Source organism: Perca flavescens, chromosome 6 (genome assembly GCF_004354835.1).
Source record: "Perca flavescens isolate YP-PL-M2 chromosome 6, PFLA_1.0, whole genome shotgun sequence".
In the NCBI taxonomy this organism is placed as follows: Eukaryota; Metazoa; Chordata; class Actinopteri; order Perciformes; family Percidae; genus Perca; species Perca flavescens.
Window position 1 is genome coordinate 23,737,161 of NC_041336.1, and position 19,114 is coordinate 23,756,274.

The 19,114-nt window shown below is 39.9% G+C and overlaps 2 protein-coding genes and 1 long non-coding RNA gene across 4 annotated transcripts; 1 reads left to right on the plus strand and 2 right to left on the minus strand.

Moving 5' to 3' along the window:
• Positions 1-775: 775 nt before the first annotated feature.
• mrpl13 (mitochondrial ribosomal protein L13) lies at positions 776-12,940 on the minus strand. The gene is made up of 7 exons (XM_028579601.1): positions 12,822-12,940; positions 10,353-10,476; positions 9,891-9,984; positions 9,181-9,241; positions 6,783-6,869; positions 5,417-5,538; positions 776-1,359 (listed from the first exon to the last, which is right to left on the minus strand). Exons 1-7 carry the CDS (start codon positions 12,846-12,848, stop codon positions 1,335-1,337), a joined length of 540 nt encoding a protein of 179 aa, XP_028435402.1. The 5' UTR covers positions 12,849-12,940; the 3' UTR covers positions 776-1,334.
• A 201-nt stretch (positions 12,941-13,141) lies between these two features.
• On the plus strand, positions 13,142-16,887 carry dscc1 (DNA replication and sister chromatid cohesion 1). Its single transcript, XM_028579598.1, has 9 exons — positions 13,142-13,516; positions 13,931-14,099; positions 14,247-14,381; positions 14,601-14,691; positions 14,945-15,083; positions 15,263-15,315; positions 15,437-15,591; positions 16,140-16,288; positions 16,490-16,887. Exons 1-9 carry the CDS (start codon positions 13,347-13,349, stop codon positions 16,599-16,601), a joined length of 1,173 nt encoding a protein of 390 aa, XP_028435399.1. The 5' UTR covers positions 13,142-13,346; the 3' UTR covers positions 16,602-16,887.
• On the minus strand, positions 14,553-19,036 carry LOC114556610 (uncharacterized). Of its 2 annotated transcripts, none has more exons than XR_003692711.1 (4): positions 18,841-19,036; positions 16,091-16,493; positions 14,909-15,072; positions 14,553-14,677 (listed from the first exon to the last, which is right to left on the minus strand). It is a non-coding gene; the product is annotated as an uncharacterized LOC114556610 (long non-coding RNA). The 2 variants fall into 2 exon arrangements; XR_003692710.1 differs by having other exon boundaries at positions 16,087-16,493.
• Between the last annotated feature and the right edge of the window lie 78 nt (positions 19,037-19,114).

Consider the following 19,114-nt stretch of genomic DNA (forward strand, 5'->3'; position numbering starts at 1 on the left):
CTGTCTTTATGTCCTTCTTGTCTTCTTCTTCTTGAAGTGAGTTTCTCCATACAGTATTGTGTTAAGTTTGCTCCTTTTTACCAACTATTATTGGAGTTGATGCCCCAAAATTAACTGTAGAAGCATACCATTTCTGTTAAATTTATTATTACCTTAACACTGTGGAACACAATCAAATGTATTGCTTTTTTTTTTATTCACAGAAGACCTGACTTCCATCACATTTTGTCCTGCAATATTTCCTTCTGTTGCTACATAATGAACAAGTTCTGTTCTGGGTTTATTGGTCTCGTGTTGCTGCCCCAGTTTGTTTCGTTTATTGTTCTTATGCAGTCGTGCCTGATTACCGTGGAAGCCGCATGCTCACTGGTTGACCTCTGACCCCCTGCTGGAATGAGACCTCCAGTTATTAAAAAACAGTCAGCTGGCTCTCAGTTAAACCAATTAGGATACACAAGTGTAAACTTTAGCCCTTATGCACTGCAGTCTGAAAAAAGAAGCACTAAAGTAACTAAAAGTTGAGCTGTGAGCTGGCCCTGGTCTATTTGAGAAACTGTCAAAATTGAACAGCTTTAATAAGGAATGCGTCTCGCCACCACGCCCCTTAGTACAATATGAACTTATTTATTTTGTATTTTTGATTTTATAACCAATAAATCTGTAATGAGACTATAAAATGTGTTTTTGGTCATTTGTTCAACTTTAATGACATGAAAAGGTCAAACTTAAACTGGCTGTTACAACATTTATGTAAAAAGACTACTTGACAAGAACAGGTTTATTAAATTGTTTATTATACATTTATTATACAACTCACATAAACACAATTGATTTATTCTTTAACAACACTTTGGACATTTCTAACACACTGACAAGACAAACCACACTGATGGCCTGAATGTTGTCATAGTAACCCATTAATTGGGGTTTTACTGTGAACCCACAAACCTTCAAAAGCAGGACCGGCTAACAGATGTCATTTATATTGGCCAAATCGGATCATTTCATGGTTGTATAATGAGAGGAAAACTCACAGAATCGGATTTTCTCTGATCAGAGCTGAGCCACATGGTGAAATCTCAAGCTGTTTCTGGATAATTCAGGTCTGCTGTTGAGGGTAATACAACTAACAGCGAGGCATATTGTGTGTAGGAGCACAGAGTTTGTGTTGATGATGATGGCATCCCGGTTATGACTTGCGTTTTCAAACAGATAACATCCCAGCGCAGATCCTATAAAAGGGCTCTGATTTTTAGCATCGTAACGAAAAATATAATTGCGGATGCTGTTGCTTTCAGTGTTGCGTGCTTGGGTCACGTCGGACAGCCTTCATTTCATTTCATCTTGTAGTCTTCAGGTCTGTAGAGAAAACACAAGACAACGCATTAGTATGGGGAGGCATAAGAGTCTGGGAAAAGAACCGATTACAAGGAAAAACATGGAGAGAAAATGACAGATGACAAACCACGCAGATCTTATCTTTTCTTTACAAAATGAGACCAGACACAGCATCCTATTTTTGTGTTTTTTCCCCTTTAATTTTGAGCAGAGATTGCAGCAGACAGATATTATCAGGGCATGTTGTATTGGGTTTGATACAAAGTAGAAAAATGTTAGCAATTGTAATAGCTCTGCTACCAAGTTGCCGTATGTGTCTGAGCACCGTGTGTGTGTGTGTGTGTGTGTGGGGGGGGCGGCATATCCAATAATAATCTTTTTCCTCTGCTCCAACCTTTTCTGAGAGAATATTAACTGTGTTTAATAAAGGGTAACAATTGAATCGCCCTCGATGACCTCAACCCCATCTCCCCTGACACACACACACACACACACACACACACACACACACACACACACACACACACACACACACACACACACACACACACACACACACACACACACACACACACACACACACACACACACACACACACACACACACACACACACACACACACACACACACACACGATCAGGAAAATGAATATGGCAGAATGTGAGTGAATATTAACTAGGCTAAGGCCCATCCCTTAAACAAACCAGGATTAGCTTGACCTTGGCGACCACACAGCGACAGGCCTGAGCACACGCACTGATTGGCTGAGCAGATTGGACCAGTAAACAATAAGAAGTGGCTCATTTATCACCGTGCACACACACTCTGACAGTGATGCTGAATGCAATGCAGACATGCCGTACGTGTCTGTAGAAGGCACAAACACTAAGAGGACAGTAACTGAATGAAAACAGTTTGGGGCTCAGAGCCCTCTGAGTGGTATCACTTAATAAATTCAAACCAAATGTGGGTTATGTTTGGTTCAATGTGTTTGAAGTACCAGATGGAGGGGTTACCCCATCAGAATCACTGAAATGCTGTCAGCATTGTAGTAATGTTTGGGATAATTTGTAGACACTAAAATTACAACAAAACATCTCAATTGCCTCTTGTGGCAACTCACCATGCAGATTTGGTTTTAGATGTCCAGGTTTTGAGAGTCTGAGATTTCTGCTGCCACCCCAGTACAATGGAGGTGAAAGTAATTGAGTACTTCACAGCATTGAAATATTACATTTATAAAAAAAATTCAACAGCACCTTTGTTTCAAGAAATAATGTCAACGTCCCTATTGCTTTGGATAATCTACAGAACATGCTGTCCAGTAATAGTTGGGACTATTTCTTATTTTTCTGGATTGGCCAGGGTGACTGGGACATCATTTCTTGAACGACGTGCTGCTATTCAATCTTTCTGTAACCATAAACAAACCTCCATTCACCTCTATTGTGTTGGGCTGGAGGCAGACATTTTGGAGGTTGATATGTCAAAACATGGACAAATAAAACCCAAACGGCCTGCATGGCTGGTTAACTCTAGGGGTATGAGAATTCTCTTATTTGGCTCAACTGACTAATATCATGACAAATGGTACTGTCCTTCCACTCATCATTTCAAGCCAAGAATTGGTTGCAAAATTAATAATGTAATAAACACAATTCGAAAGCAACGCCACAACATTGCATGTATAACCCATGATGGACAATGTAGAGAAACACATAGAAGTTGCATGAGTTCCACAGTACTCACATCCTGGAGAGTCAAAGTGTATTGACTGCATTAACAGCGGTGTTACTGTATATTAGACTGTGATGCAGCTAAAAGTTGAGCCACAAGGTGTAAAGCTTTTTATATTTACCGCTTCGTCTTTTTTTTAGCTGACCAGCCGTCACAACCTCTGAGCAGTTCAAATTAAGACAACCACTTGGGTGTTATAATGAGATGTGGATGATGAGGACCAACCCTGACCTGGATAAAGAGCTAGGGGACGAATGGCTGGCTTGCTGGATGGCTAGATGTTAGTGATGAGCAGGTGGAAGATAGAAAGCTCTCAGTCAACCTGTCAGAATGACGTTTACTACAGGTGAAGCCAGAGAAATGCAACAGGACGACATTCTCATTCTCAGCAAGCCACGGGTCACGATGTCAGTCTAATCTCAGGCCAGACAATACCCGACTCAAAAAGCCATGAATAGGATTATGCCAAATAGCAGATGCTCTCTCACACCCCACAGAGAAACCCCATATGTCCAAACAGGAAGTGGTGGGAAAACAGCTGACTTTCCCCCACATGTTTGTGTCATTTTACCATTTATATTCAAATGCACAACAACTAGGCTGGGGAGAAACACGGAAATTTTTGCGATACAAAGTTTCTGTTAAACAATACAACTGAACTGCTGACACACATCTACAGAGCACAAGCTGAGAGGCCTGTTATATTGCATTGCCCTTCAGTTATATGTTTGATAATAGCATAAAGTACTATGGCCTTAATTTATAAAGCTCACAAGGCACTACAGTATGCAGCCAACAGAGCACAACACAGGAAACACCACAAAGACTATCTACACTGAATAAAAATGTCAACATGGGGAAAAAGGGTCATATATTTAAGTACTACAACTATATGTGAGTTCCTATGACTGGATTCCCACAGGAGCAGTATCAGGTGAGTTTTTAACCATATATTTTATTCCAAAGAATCAAGTGGCTGCTCGTCCAACAGCCAGTCTTTGTTCTCTGTGCCTCGTGTCACATACTGACAGCTCTCTGTTGGCTGACAAGCATTCACACCACAGCCACATGTGTTTGTAGTTACAGTGAAAAATGTTGCATCTTATTTTTTTCATGCATGATTGAAGTGCCAGAGTGAAACTGGCCACAAAAGGGGGTCTGCACGCTTTAGAATGGGATCCATTAATACATAGGTTGTGTAGTAAGAGCATGGAAATAATGCACAACTGTGTAAAAGCGCCTGCACTGTTCACTGCTGAAGGTCGGGCCAGGGAAATACACAAGTCCCTCCTTACTCATTAACATAACAGACTGTACTGCACTGGTTAATGGTCAGTGACACGCCACCTACTGTGGCTCTCCTCTAAAGTCAAGTTCACCGTATCGTTGGTACCTTCACCATCTGCCGTCAGGTTTTTAAAGCTGTATTTCTTTTGAATGCAAAATACAAAAATGTATGCGTTTTTCTCGGACAGTTTTTCAGTACCCGTTTTAGAGTATTTGAAATAATGATTTATTTTTAAAGATATAACAGCATAAAATATTCCAAATAATCTAAATGTGTCACCTAATGCTACTTTATGACAACTAGTGTAACCCAAAGGCAGGGTGTTTGGTATACACAAAGAGGGTGTGAGAAGTAGAAATGTGACGTGGTGCTCAGATCAACATCGACCCCTTCTGCCTGTTCCTCATCAGCACAAGACACAGAAAAATTATTGTGTGTTTGTGTGTGGATTACTCATTATGGTGCAAAGGATAAAAAGATGAAGAAAGGATTCATAAGTGAGGAATTTTTTTAATTATGTCAGACAATTAAAAAAGTCACTAGAAGGTAGAGGTTAAAGGCCATTTTATAGTCGTGCACAGAACCCTACAGACCCCTCTGCGTCTACGCCGGACCCTACGTCGTAGCCTCTCGAAAAATGTAACTACACGTCGTAGCGACGCACGTCACTCGGCCGTGGCTCGGTAGCGTTGCATTTCCCTCGGCTCATTTCCTGGTTCTCCTTCTCCATAAACAACGTGAAATCAAGGAAAGGGTTAACTTTTCCTGCTAAAGATTTCCCACCGTGGTCAGAAAACACAGGGGAGACACTTTGTTTCTCTCACTATGACTCTAGAGTCGCTACTCGTTTACATTTGGAATTTTCTGTTTAGCCCAGTCAATTGAATACAAATAGCACTAAATAGTAAGTATGCATTTTTGTATATTATATGGGTATATCAGATCTGTATTAGCATTTATACGCAGTGACACCTACGTGTGCACTGTGTGCATAGACAGTGTCATTAGTGTGTTTGAGAAGAGACTATATGAGTTTTTGTGTTTCTACATACGGTGTCCACAGCCTGGGGAAGGCGTCTATCTCCTCCTGCGTGTACTCGCTGAGTTTCCTGGGGATTTCCCTGGGCTGCGGCAGCTCCTCCGTCAGGTTGGCTCGGATGTCGTCTGGCAGCTCCTAGTGAGGGGTGGACAGAGGAGACATTGAAATTAAACTGTACAATGTGGGCAGGACAAGAAATTCAAGGAGAAAGGAAGGAAATGAGACAGGTAAAAGAAAAAGAAGCTGAGAATAAAGAAGTTACCATTTCCACTTTCCAAAATACTCATAGGCAGTGCCTGAACTGCTCTGAATTGTAGATGAGACTGCAGACATTCACAAGGCTCAGGAAGCCCATCTGCTTGTAATTAGGGATGCACACTGCACAACATCAACTCTGATGGTGTATATCAAGTCAGGACCAAAATAGAACGACAGGTATCTGACTTCCCTCACTTCTATATTCTGACATCAAACTCGAACATCTGATTTTCTTCCAATGCCTGGAATTAATTATGTTCTCTCACATGGATAAAAACTACATCCAGTTAATATTTGGGCAGGCCGCCAAGGTCAATTAACGTTCTGTCAAGTCCTTTTTTCATTTCAATTTATTGCAGAAGCTGTGATGTGTGATGCCAGTGGTTTTCGCCATCATTTTAAAACAATCATAAATGAATGTTACCAAATGCCTGCAGATCACTGCACCACCTTAGCTGCTAAATGCTTGACTATGTTCACATTCTGGTTGCTAACTAAGTCCGTCTTTTGTTTGGTCCTGAGCAGGTAGCGTACAACTGAAAAAAAACACGCTGATGAGAGCGGTGAGAGTGAACCAAAACTGTGAAGTTGCGGGTCGTAAAACCAAAACAAAAAGCTGAAAGAGCTCCGCACAACTGAGGCGAACTGAGTCGCCTGATCATGCTCTGTGGGTTTGTCACTGTGACACTTTCACATAAACAAAGGCATTTGACCTGTTGTTAAAATAAAAATGTTGACTGATACAACTTTAAGTTATATAAGAGTGAGAATGAGTAAAAGTGCTTCTGAAACAACCGCACATCCAGTGGAAAACACACACACACACACACACAGAGACAATGTAGATTAAGAAAAGGACTAATACTCTCCTCAGTCAAGGGAAACAATCACGTTGAACTACATATATTAATTTTATAGTAATTAATTGATATTAATTGTAAAGGTGACCTGGATGAATAAAACTGGTTCATTCTTTTGTGTCAGTGTCTGCAAAATGATATCAGTGCTCCTCATAATGTGCCCTCTTTCTGATTGTCTTTAATAAGCCTGGTTAATTAAGGTGTAAGGTTGGCAGTCTGAAGACTCATCAGCTCGGAAAGATACGGAGAAACTGGACTTACGTCATCAGGAAAGATGTGTAATCGTTGCATCATGGTGCGGCGGTGCAGATTCCTTGGCAGCATACCGTAAACCGCTAACTTCACAATCTGGTGACAAGAAGCACATTGAAAAGGTTAACATGCAATCTGCTCACTGTTTAGCCAATGTCTATAGCAACCTTACATACTTTTTTTTTCACATTTGCATCCAAAACTGTTTCTCGATGTGAGGCTGGTTGCACAAATGTGAATTTGACTTGGAGAGAGTTACTGGACTGAGACATTGGACAGAGATATTGGAGAGAGATGTTGGACAGAGGCTGCGCTGACAAATCATTCATCTGTCCAACTCGGTTTCTCGCTCTTCGCTCGCCAACTTCCAAACCTCATTATAACTAAACCACCGACAGGACACATGTATGTGGTCACCGGCTGAACTAAAACCTGCATCATCAAAGAGCCAACAGCAGAGAAAATGTCTCTTTTGGTTTGAAACTACAGAACGGAAACCAGTACAGGTCATTCACCTACGTTTAGTGTTTCCCACATAACAAGAGCAATTCCACAGTATTTTCTTTTTTTTTAGTACATTATATTTCACGTGGAAAGTCTATAAACCCCTTGTGTATGGCTCTCATTCTGCTGTTGCAGTTGACATGTTAAACGGTTCTGAACAGCCCTGTTGCTAGTGTGCAACATTCAATCACTTCTGACCCATGAAGCTCAGTATTCAGGTTATACACCCATTGTGTTCCTTTGATTAGTCTGATGTCTGCTGTTGTAGAATACAGATCAAGTGGGAAAAGGTCAGTTAAATGCTAAAATTAGGCCATAGACAATAATCTACTGCAACAATAAACACATATACTAGTAGACAAATAGATCTTAGCACAATGCATGTGACGACTTGCAAGTGGTAAAAACAAACCCAACTAACCCAACACAATGCTATGAGCCACAGGAGCAGCACCCTGCGCCCACTGTGAGATGTCAATCAACATATTATGAAATATAAAAAATGGAAAAGCTCCCGATCCGGTCTGTCGCAGAAAACCCCAAGCTTATTCATCATTACCGGGGGTGTACATTTTTGAAAAACAGGTTTCAAATATATAGTTTTATCTTTTAAAAAAAGCTAAATAACTTCCTATACTGATAATCTAACCAGATTAACAGTAGGGCATTTGTTAGGGATTATTTTCAGGTGCGGATGATTACACATTTGGTGATTTGGTGAGTATTTATGGTAGCAAGACAACAACATCAACTTAAAAATAAACTACAGTGTCCGTGTTCATCGTAATAAAGGAACAGGTCAACCAATCAATGAATAGTTTTAATAGAGCTCTATGGCACAGAGGAATGGGTTTATATCAGGCTTTGGCTACACACACAAAATACTCCTTAGTGGATCAATTCGTTGTTGGTTTTGGTCTTTACATGATTTGTTGACAATAATAAAAATGCACTGTCGCCAGACTTATCCTCTAAAGCAGTGGTCTTCAATGTTTTTTTTTAAGCCAAGGACCCCTTAACTGAGAGAGAGATGGATCAGGGACCCCCTACATTATTGTATAAAATTAAGTTGCATATTAAACTGAGCCTACAATAACATGTAGGGAAACCTAAAGCCTTTACATACGTGCAAAGAATACTAAGCTATTAAAAAAATTATTGTTGGCATGATTTTATGAATCATGTTTTCATACTAAACATAAATGTAGCACAGTGAATCCTTAGGATAAACTTTATCTGTGGAAACCTTAGAGACTACCTTACCTTTAGGCCGGTCAGCCTATCATTGTTTTTTTCACAAATAGGCCGATTTCATTTAGCTAATAATGTGTTGGATTCATGTTAAGACACTTAACAATAATTTGGCTGTTTTGTCTTGTGACAAAGCCTCCATGTTTTGCAACACAGACGTCAAGTGCCAGTGGTTCGTCGAGTACAGTATGAAGGTCACATCAAGTTCTAAATGTAAGTCTAAGTGCATATGTAGCTGAATAAAGTGTCCGTAAACCTGAAACCACGAATATGCAACACAACCAAAAACCCCAGGGGTTATCTTTGAACTGACATTCTTGTACCGAGTTTCAAAACACACCAACCACCACCATCACCAGTGTAAATCCACTGCATTTTAATCGCTGTTCTCTGCACTTCATATTAATATGCATGAGCAGCACATATGAAGGAAGGGATAAATGTCAAATCACGAAGCACCTGCTCTACACAGCATGTAGCAGACAAAGAAATTAGACTAATCTCAATCCTCAAGAATGTGGGTTAAATCATACATATAGTATAATAAAAAAAAAAATCATGGTGTAGGGAATGTGACCATGGAACATCTGAGGTTTTAGAATTCTTTCTAAATAATAATAAAAAAATGGAGAATACTGATAATGACACTTACAGCTTTTGGGTCTTTTTGGTGCAGCTGGGTAGCTGTGACCTGTTTAAATCCACCTGGATACCTTTAGAGAAAAAGACAAGCTCAGTCAGTCCTTGTTTCTTTGAACATTAATCAGATGACATAGGATCATTATTCTCTAACATCCCTAAAACTTCTCTGGTTTACAGATATTAGATATATATGAAAATAAAAGTATACATTTATCGTTACCAGACATGACAATATCTTCTTCTATACAATTGATGAATATTTCAAGAGCGTTCTGCAAATCTAATCACATATTTTTTTCTCTTTTAAACAAAGGAAATATATTAGCTACTTGTAGAAAATGGAAATGCATTTTAACGGCTTTTCAGCAGTCAAGGGATATTAGAGCATCTAACGCAGACCTTACCGTGTGCCCCTTTAAAGTGCCGTATTACAAGCAACCCTTAGAGAAATACAAAACTAACCACCCCCAATATCTAATGTGAAGGCACTAAGTACTATACAGAGGAAATTGGTCATTTAAACCAAACAGTTTGTTGTAAATCTGTGAGTCACGAATAAAAAATCAACATGACGAACCGACCACAAAGGTTTTAGTATAGACTATTAATGTGGCTACTGAGACATGCTTTTCTTGAAACATTTTCTGAGTGGTTCATAGGCACTGAAGAAAAAAGACAAATTGGAAACTTTAAGTATCATATGAGGTAGTATGCACTTACCCCGTGTGTGATGAGTAGACTTTCTGCTCCCATTTGTTTCCAGAGAAAGCTATGTGTTTGGTGTTTATTACTACTACATGGTCACCACAGTCACCTGCAAAGATGTTCAGAACAAGATATTTATTTTCAGGCATATCATTATGGTAAAAATTATGAAAAGAAATAGTTGACTATTTCAACAAAGAGAAAGACAGACATGGCTGGTATGCCAATGATAATGCCAAAAACAGCAGCTAGTTTGCTAGACTAACAAAGATTTATTCTCCCAAAAAACCTATTCCGACAATGTCACTGTATTAAGTTGCTGTGTTGTTTATTCTCTACTGCCATCATATGGCCGTTCCATGTCGCAACAACCTTAAAGAGTGGGTTGTGGTTTAGAAAGAAATTTAGGTATATACGTAGCATAAGGGTTATATGACTTTATGTGTGTGTCCTGTGACAGATTGGACTCCTACTCACTCAGTGCATGGTAGATAGGCTTGTGTTTCCCCTGTAATCTAACAGCACACATGGTTGCGATCTTTCCAGGAGGCTGCACTCTGGCATCAATCAGGAACCAGGAACGAGCAAAGGTCGCCCATTGCTGGAAGAAGAAAGAGAAAGTATGTGTTAAAAAACTGACTTGCATGGGACCATCACGTTTAATGGTATGAAAAAGAAAAGAGACATACATTTTTTGTGACAATGGCCTCTTCCTAAAATACATTCAGACATGTCACAGTAGGGATAGCACAGGTGTAAGTAATAAAACAAATGAGGTTGAGTTCCATTTAGCTGCTTCAGTTTCAGGGTCCTAGTATTGTGCATGCTTGCATTGTCACTGCTTACTCTTTAATACAAAGGAGTCATCATTACAATTCAAGATTACAGTTATCAGGCTCCTCTCATATGGAACCAGCTCCCGATCTGGGTTCGGGGGGCAGAAACTGTAATCGCTTTCAAGAATGAACTTAAAACTCTTTTATTTGATAAAGCTTATAGTTAGGGAGTGAGGAGTTGCAGTGTTCACCTAACTGGCCCACCTGCTTCTCTTCATAATTGTTAGATTAATAATACATAACAGGAGGGAGGGAGGCCAGCCAAGCCCGATCCGGCGGGTGGAGGGTTCTAAGCCCGAAAAAGCTACCTCTCCTTATGACCTGTCTATCTTAGTTACGCTGTTATAGTTACGCTGTTATAGTTCTAGACTGCCGGGGGACTTCCTTCCTTCCTTTGACACACTGAGCTGCTCTCTCCTCTCCCTTCCTATTACTATTACTATTACTATTTGTGTGTATCCCGTCCCAGAAATGCTTGTTACTAATCCTAGCTTCTGGGGAGTTTACTCCCCGGAGTCCTTATGTTTTTTCCCCCAGCGTATTTCCTTGGAGAGCGTTGGCACCAAGATCCTGGTTCCAGCTGTTGCCGTGGTCCTGCTGCACTCCCTGCCGAGCTCAGCGGTGCCCTGCAATGTCATGCTGCTTCCTGCTGAACCCTGCTGCTTCCTGCTGAACCCTGCAGCTTCCCGCTACATCCAGTCACTGTTCCATTATTAATGTGACTACTATTGCCACTGTTCATCAAACCCCCAACCGGCCCGTCAGACTCCGCCTACCAAGAGCCTGGGTCTGTCCGAGGTTTCTTCCCAAGAGGGAGTTTTTCCTCGCCACTGTCGCACTGCTTGCTCTTGAGGGAATTACTGTAATTGTTGGAATTGTTGGGGCTTTGTAAATTATAGAGTGTGGTCTAGACCTACTCTATCTGTAAAGTGTCTTGAGATAACCTATGTTATGATTTGATACTATAAATAAAATTGAATTGAATTGAATCATTAATAACACCTGTGATTTTACTACTATGACAAGTGACAACCTGAACCTAGACCAAATAAACCTTTTTTAGGTTATCCATGAAGCGACAGTATCGCACTAATTTACAGAATGCACCAAACACCACCATCCCAAATACACTGCTGGTCAATCCAAGTTCTTCTTTGTACTTTGCATTAACCACATATAAAGAAAGGGATAAGTGTCTGCAAAAACCTCCTCAACGGTATGTGGCAGACATAGAAATTATACTCGATGATGATGATGATGATGATGATGAGAGTGTGTGTGTGTGTGTGTACCTGTACTTATATTCGTGGGGTCCAAAAACCGGAGAATACAGTATACTTGTGGGGTCTGTACAGCCTTGTGGGGACCAAAATGCTGGACCCCACAAGGTTAAAGGGCTGTTTGAGGGTTAAGACTTGGTTTTAAGATTAGGGTTAGAATTAGATTATGGTTAGGGTGAGGGTAAGGGTTAAGGTTAGGCATTTAGTTGTGATGGTTAAGGTTAGGGTAAGGGTATAGGGAATGCATTATGTCAATGATGGGTCCCCACAAAGATAGTAAACCAAACGTGTGTGTGTGTGTGTGTGTGTGTGTGTGTAATAACAGATCAGATTCAGAATCGTTGGTGGTTTTAAGATGCTCGACTAAAAAGATTATTTTAATTAATCAAAATAATCAATCGTGTCAAAAAAAGCCAAAATCTAATCCCCTATTCCTTTTTTCTATGTAATGTTCTTACCAAAGTTAAAATGAAAACAAAAACAAAGCTTTAAGGTAGTATAATTTGATTGGGCGATGTTAGCATGTTATGGGAAGGTTTACAACGGTGTTTGACACCTGTGTATTTCTCGAACTGCTAAGGGCAGTTCACTTGTTAAAGTTATCTACATTACTAACCGTTACAATAAAATGTATACCGTTACATTAATATCACCAAAGAATTTCTAATATATAGTAGACCGGCTTTGATATCACTCACACCGTGGCTAACGTTAGCTCGTTAACAACGCACGTTAGCTAACGGCCTATTTGTGCTTAAGCGTTACATTAACCTAACGCACATGACGTTTAAATTGGGAGATAAAAATGTATAATGTGTACTTAACGTTACCTGGGCAGATCTAGAGAAACTTGACATTTCGATGAAACTACTAGCACATCCTCAAAACATTTGACCCTTAACCAACGTGAGTCACGGTCCGTTTGGTAATTTCTCTCGGTTGAAACACAATATGAGTCTTTACTGTTCCTATATTACAGGGTTTATGCATATTTAGCTCATATAGCAACATATACCGCAATTTTATGGATACGCTCCCACTAAGTGTTAGTAAATCGCACGGCACACTTTAAATAAATGCTGAAGGATAATTATTATAGCATTCATTTAAGTTGCTGTCGAGTAATAGTTTCTACACGGTCCTAATTTGAGGTCGCACCTCAACGTAGTTACCACACTTCCTTCCCACGACAGAAAGAGAGCGGGGAAATTTGACAGCCGCTGGTTATTTGCTTGCTACAAAGCAACATTAGTTTTGACTAGTTGTTGTACATTAGAAAAGGGGTAGTTTGTGACAGTTTGTTTCGCGAGTCAAAAAACGGCTTATTTATCAAAACGTTATCGATCTAACCCAAAATGAGAACTTTAGAGGAGGTTCAGGCCACTCTGCAGATCGCCAAACTGAAAGAGGAAGATCTACAGAAAACAATTCACTGCCTGTCTTTTGGGGAAAACGTTTCATCTGCAGACTACTGCCTGATGGAGCTGGACGACACACTGTGCAAACACATAGAATCCGGGGAAAGGTAAGGTATTCATAATTTGTATTAGCGTGCCTATATAGTATGTGTAACACAGACAATAAGGTAACGTCATTGTTTGATGTAACTATTTGTGTTCTGTGTTATTCTGTTCCGTCTGGTCAGTTCATTAATATTTGAAAACATAATTTAGTCATCTTATTTTGTGTAGATTGACTAATAAATTAATAATTTCCGCAGTAGGCCTACTATTAATTTAAACCTGGTAAGAGCACGTCTGTAAACTATCTTTCCTTTCTTCTTTTTACTTGTGTAACTCAAATTATTAATGTAATTGAGAATATTCTAATTTAAATTGATGTGCAGTGTAGTGGCCCAATATGCTTTATCAGGATGGATGTTAAAATATGTAAATGTAATTAATGAATTATAACTAACAATCATTTTCCCTTTTTCCAGTCTAGTGATTCGAGGGGATGCGGATGAGCGTGCAGTGCTCTGTAGTGGTGACAAGACCTATGATTTAAAAATAGCCGATACATCCAACATGCTGCTGTTTGTACCAGGATGCAGAACACCAGACCAACTAACCAATAGCCAGGAAAGCTCTCATGTGGTGCACACTCAGGTATGGAAATGATACACTCACAGGTACCTGCCTGGTAAACCGTAACATCCACACAAAAAGACCCAACCCACAAGGTAGTATATGCACAAAATGGTTAATTGCATTTATGACCTACATACACTAACAATACTGCTACTTCTGTTCTAGATCTGGGGATTTTGTAACAGCTACTGGGAACTGCGGAAACACCGTCCTAAACTGAAGAAACTGAAGAAGCTTTTAATGGAGAATCCTTATGAAGGACCTGCTTTAGGGGGGCAGGAGGAGAATACGGAAAACAGGGTAAATACATATTATACAGTGAAGTAATTAATCATCATATCCTGTAGGACTGTGTAGATATAGGTAAAGGGCTTATTAGAAGTTTATGGCTTTCAAACCATAAATGTTAGTAGAGCTGACTCAGATGATTGTTACATTTTGAGTGTTTTAATGGTAAATGTCCCACTTCTTTTAAATGTCATTGTAGCTGTTAGTAAGTATGTGTTCCTCTGTTACCAGTACACAATGCAGGATCTGTTGGAGAGGATCCAGGCCAGTGAAGAGGAGCTAAAGACCCACTTAGAGACCATCCATGCCTGTCAGATAGATGGTAAACAGTGACATTTTTGAATATAACTACATGTATATTAATTGATAAAGTTGCTTTTGCTGAAAAGTAACAAATAGGTAGGAAATCATTGCCAAGGTTGTGCTCCTGGGAGGTACAGTGCCATGAAGATGCTTTTATAAATACAATTTCTCTATTCTTAGCTATACTTAATAATAATATATATATATATAATATAAATAACAAAATGTATACTTACCAGGTGTTTAGAGAGAGCATTGTTTCTGTCTTCTAGGCTACTGGCGCATGTTGGACTTCGACTACGAGATGAAGTTGCTCGGTCATGTGACTCAGCTGGTAGATTCGGAGTCCTGGTCCTTCAACAAGGTTCCCCTTCAAACCAGTCTGGAAGAGTTAGCACCACTGGAACCCAAGTAAGTTAACAAATGTGATCCTCATGCTCATGTAACAGGAAAAGCAAAATATTAACAGTTTAAACTAAAATAGTTGATTTTTAGTGGTGTTGAGGCTAAGGCAACTTTCTGAGCATCTGTTATGAAGCTAGATAAGTCTAGTCTTAGCCAGGTTCCAATAATGATTCCCTTCTTTACAGAGAGATGATCGAGCACTGCTTGAACTGCTATGGGAAACGCTTTACTGAAAACGGTAAAGAAAAACAGACCAAACAGAAGTTTTTAGTAGTAAATTGGTAGAAGAACCCTACATAATAATGTCACTGTGAAACTACACAGTACTAACATCTCTGTATCCTCCTTCCTCTATATAGACAACATTTTTTATGCACTGCATGAGGATAAAGTATGTCGGGGCATAGCGCTACTGCTGCTGCAAAACGCCATCAAGTTCAACCTTAAGGAGTTTCAGGAAGTCTGGCAGCAGAGCGTTCCAGAGGGCATGAGCACAAGACTGGACCAACTAAAGGTTAGCCTGTACCACTCTTATATACTTATTTTTTGGGCATTTTAAGCCTTTATTATATAGGACAGCTGACGATGTGAAAGGGGAGAGAGGGGGGGAATGACATGCAGCAAAGGGCCGCAGGTTGGAGCTGACAACAACAAGGACTGAGCCTGTGTACATGGGGCGCACGCTCTACCAGCTAAGCTATCCAGGCGCCCCTCTTTTCTTTCTCTCCATGTTCTCTGGTTATAAAATAGAACAATGGGTTTATGCATTCTTTATAAAAGTCAAATAGGTTGACTACAGTAGTAATATCGTAGAGCTCTATGGCTTCTAGGAGTCAAAAATCCATTTAAATCACCAGACTCTTATCTTATTGCTCATTTCATTGCATGTGAGGATTTAGTTTCCATCTGCCTCTGACCTAGACTGAGAAAACATGAACCATAGTCTCAAATCATGCTCTTGTAATAAAAGAGCGACTTGCTGCAGTTGTTTCTCTCTGCTCGTTCTTACTGACTCCTCTTGAGAAACTGGCTGCAGTGCTGACAGCGGTGTAAATCTTCCAGAGTGTCGCCCTGGTGGACCGCAACTTCCGTCCAGAGACCATCTCCCTGCTGCGGGTGGAGGATCTCTCAGAAGACACGCTGGAGCGCTTCAACCACCTCTTCACACTCCGAGAGAAATGGACAGAAGACGACATCACGCCATACATACAGTAGGTGTCATCCATTCAGGACATTATCGTAATAAAAGCAAAAGAATAACCATAATGACAGGAACCTTACCATTTATGTGAAATAAAAGTACATGGATTTGTCTAGTTGACATTAGTGAAAAAAACAATTGAATAAGTTATACCTTTGGCTATCTGATAGATCATAATGTGTAATGCTTCCTCCCTCTTCTCCTCGTTCAGAGACCTGTGTGGAGAGAAACAGACCACCGGGGCTCTACTGACCAAATATGCTCGATCTTCAATGCAAAATGGGATCAAGGTCTTCAACTCCAGAAGGCCTGTGGCTACATGAACAGTGAACTGTCCAGTTCTGAATTATTTGAAAATTAACGTGGTCATGTTATGTTAATTCCCAGAGTGACTATTATTTTACAAATAATTTCCCCTAAAAATTCCTTGTTAGCATTGTCAACTATCTCACAGCAGTTTAAGTAGCTAGCTTGTAAAGTGTATGATAAAAATAATCACTTAAAAGTTATAAAGTTCTGTAACTAAAACCAAACTTCAGCTTGGTTATTTCATGTTTTGTCTGTAAAAAAAAAATGCTCCATGTTGGTAATAAAATAAGTAAACTAGAATTAGAATTTTGACTAGAAACAATGCAAAATACCCACAAACGTATTGTTGATATCTGTTTTTTTGTAACTCTGGTCTTCACCATAGACCACACTTTAGTATAGCGGGTGGCGGTAATGCACTAAGAGTGTTCCCAACCCGCCTTTAAACAAGAAGAAAAGAGGCAACAACAAGCCGCAGTCTGATTATTTAGCATGTCTGTACATGATTCTTACCTGAACTCTTGCTATTAATATGCTATTGGTTTTCGTAAGAGTTTTAGGAATACCAATAGCATATATCTAATCCAAGAAAGATAACTCAAGATCGTGTCGGGGTCTGCTTTCCCACGATTGAGAGAATAGAAGATTGTTTTGTGATTTTTAGAAGATGGCAAGAAGCAGAGAAAGAAACAATTAGTCCAGAAGCATCAAATACTATTGGTTTCATATAAATAACCTGTTAGTATGGGAATAATAAACAGCTGCGTCGACTGGGAGCTGTCGGCACCCCCAGCGTGCGCGGAATGCCTGTTCATCGGTGCTTGCAGTTTTAATTTCTCGTTGTATTTATATTTTTTGTAAATAAACAACAGTGTGTTGGTACTACATATATCATTGTGAGTGCTATTTTCCACGCAATGCAGATATCATTTCAATCTTTAGATTTTGGCAGGTGCTAATTGAAATCTGACTGCACCCTCTATCACAGAAGAAGTGCAGTCCTTTTTTGGCACGGTATGACCTCTGCCAGAGAATGCCTCTACTAAAAGTCCTGACAAGTTTGTCTTTGTTAGCCTTTGCAATCCTGAGTTAGAGGGTGCGCAGTCCTTTTTTGGCATGGGTTCATAGAGCCTGTCGAAATGTGACTGCACCCCCTAACTCAGAATAGCAAAGTCTGACAATTACCCAATGTGCTATACTTGCAAGTCATGACCTCTACTAAAAGTGCTGAAACTTTTGTCTGTCATTTTTTAGCATGGGTTCATTTATTTTTAAAGACAGGGCGGACACAAAGCAAATCACGGCCCGGGTCTGCTCCATAGCTCCGTGTGTTTGAGCCTGAACCATATAGTTAAACTTTGTGTTGCCTACAACAACAAGCCTTGTGCCATTTGGGGCTACACTAAAAACATTCGGGGCTCAAAGCGCTGCAAAAATGACCTGGCGACGCTGATGGTAATGTTGGTGCACCTAACTTAGACCGACCAACCTTACCCTCTAGCGGCGTGCAGTCGTATTTCGGCAGGCAGCCTGTTGGGACCAAGCCTGACCTTTTTTTTTATTATTATTTTTATTGTTCATTCCTTTCAGAATACAGATATACAAACAAACAAGGCACAATCACAAATCCACCTAAAAAATCTGAGCTTTTGCCTCGGGTCGAGCATATAAACAAAACCTAGGAGCTTATACCTTACAAATCAACATAAAGAATAATATAAAAGAAAATAAATAAATAGAAGGGGCTATTTCAAATTAAATTAAGAGTTTCAGATAAATAAATCAATTCAAGGGCTTTTTTTTAATCCTTAACCCGTTTTAATGACTTGCACAAAAGATTGAACCTAATTTCCCTGGTCTGTAACCAGCTCTGCAGATCTCTCCAGAAAGATTGCACCGACTCACACAGAAAAAATACATGTTCTAAATTCTCAATTTCTTTTTTACAAAAAAACACAGTTATTAGTATCAAAATTCGTTTGTGGGGTATATTTCATTTAAAATTTAAAAGTTGACCTCTTTTACCTTCGGGAGAAGAGGAAATGAGATATAACTTTTCCTTATTTTCTTAACCTCTCCATCCCCAAATTCTTTCATCATATATTGTATTTTTACTGGATTAGAATAATATTCCTTCAATATAATATTTCTGATAACTTTGTTAGTACATTTATAACCACAGAAATCAATTCCTTGGATGCAGAGCTGCCTCAGACCAGGAGAAACTTTAGAGTACCTGATGTCTTCTCTCACCATTGATTTCAGAGATGATTGTAGAGCTTTCAACCATCTGTCATAACGCTTGACATTGCATTGAAGTACAAGCCTGACCTGTGAGCCTGACAAGCCAGTTCCCACATCCATGGCCAGACCGCCCGGGCCGCGATATTACGAATCCCACTATGGCCACGCCAAGACCCGCCCTTCAATAGCGTTCACACACTACTATTGGCCAGGCGTCCATGCTTACATGTACAGGTCCTATCCCCTGACCAATCCCCTAACCCTAACCTTAACCACTCGAGGT

Excerpts from the sequence above, each read along its gene's own strand:
- mrpl13 (XM_028579601.1), bottom strand. The coding sequence starts at position 12,848 with ATGTCAAGTTTCTCTAGATCTGCCCAG. Across the intron at positions 10,477-12,821 it reads GTTTCTCTAGATCTGCCCAG|CAATGGGCGACCTTTGCTCG; the intron begins GTAACGTTAAGT and ends TTCTTCTTCCAG. Across the intron at positions 1,360-5,416 it reads TTCCCCAGGCTGTGGACACC|ACCTGAAGACTACAAGATGA; the intron begins GTATGTAGAAAC and ends TTTTCTCTACAG.
- dscc1 (XM_028579598.1), top strand. The coding sequence starts at position 13,347 with ATGAGAACTTTAGAGGAGGTTCAGGCCACTCTGCAGATCGCCAAACTG. Across the intron at positions 14,100-14,246 it reads CTCATGTGGTGCACACTCAG|ATCTGGGGATTTTGTAACAG; the intron begins GTATGGAAATGA and ends CTTCTGTTCTAG. Across the intron at positions 15,084-15,262 it reads TTAGCACCACTGGAACCCAA|AGAGATGATCGAGCACTGCT; the intron begins GTAAGTTAACAA and ends CCTTCTTTACAG.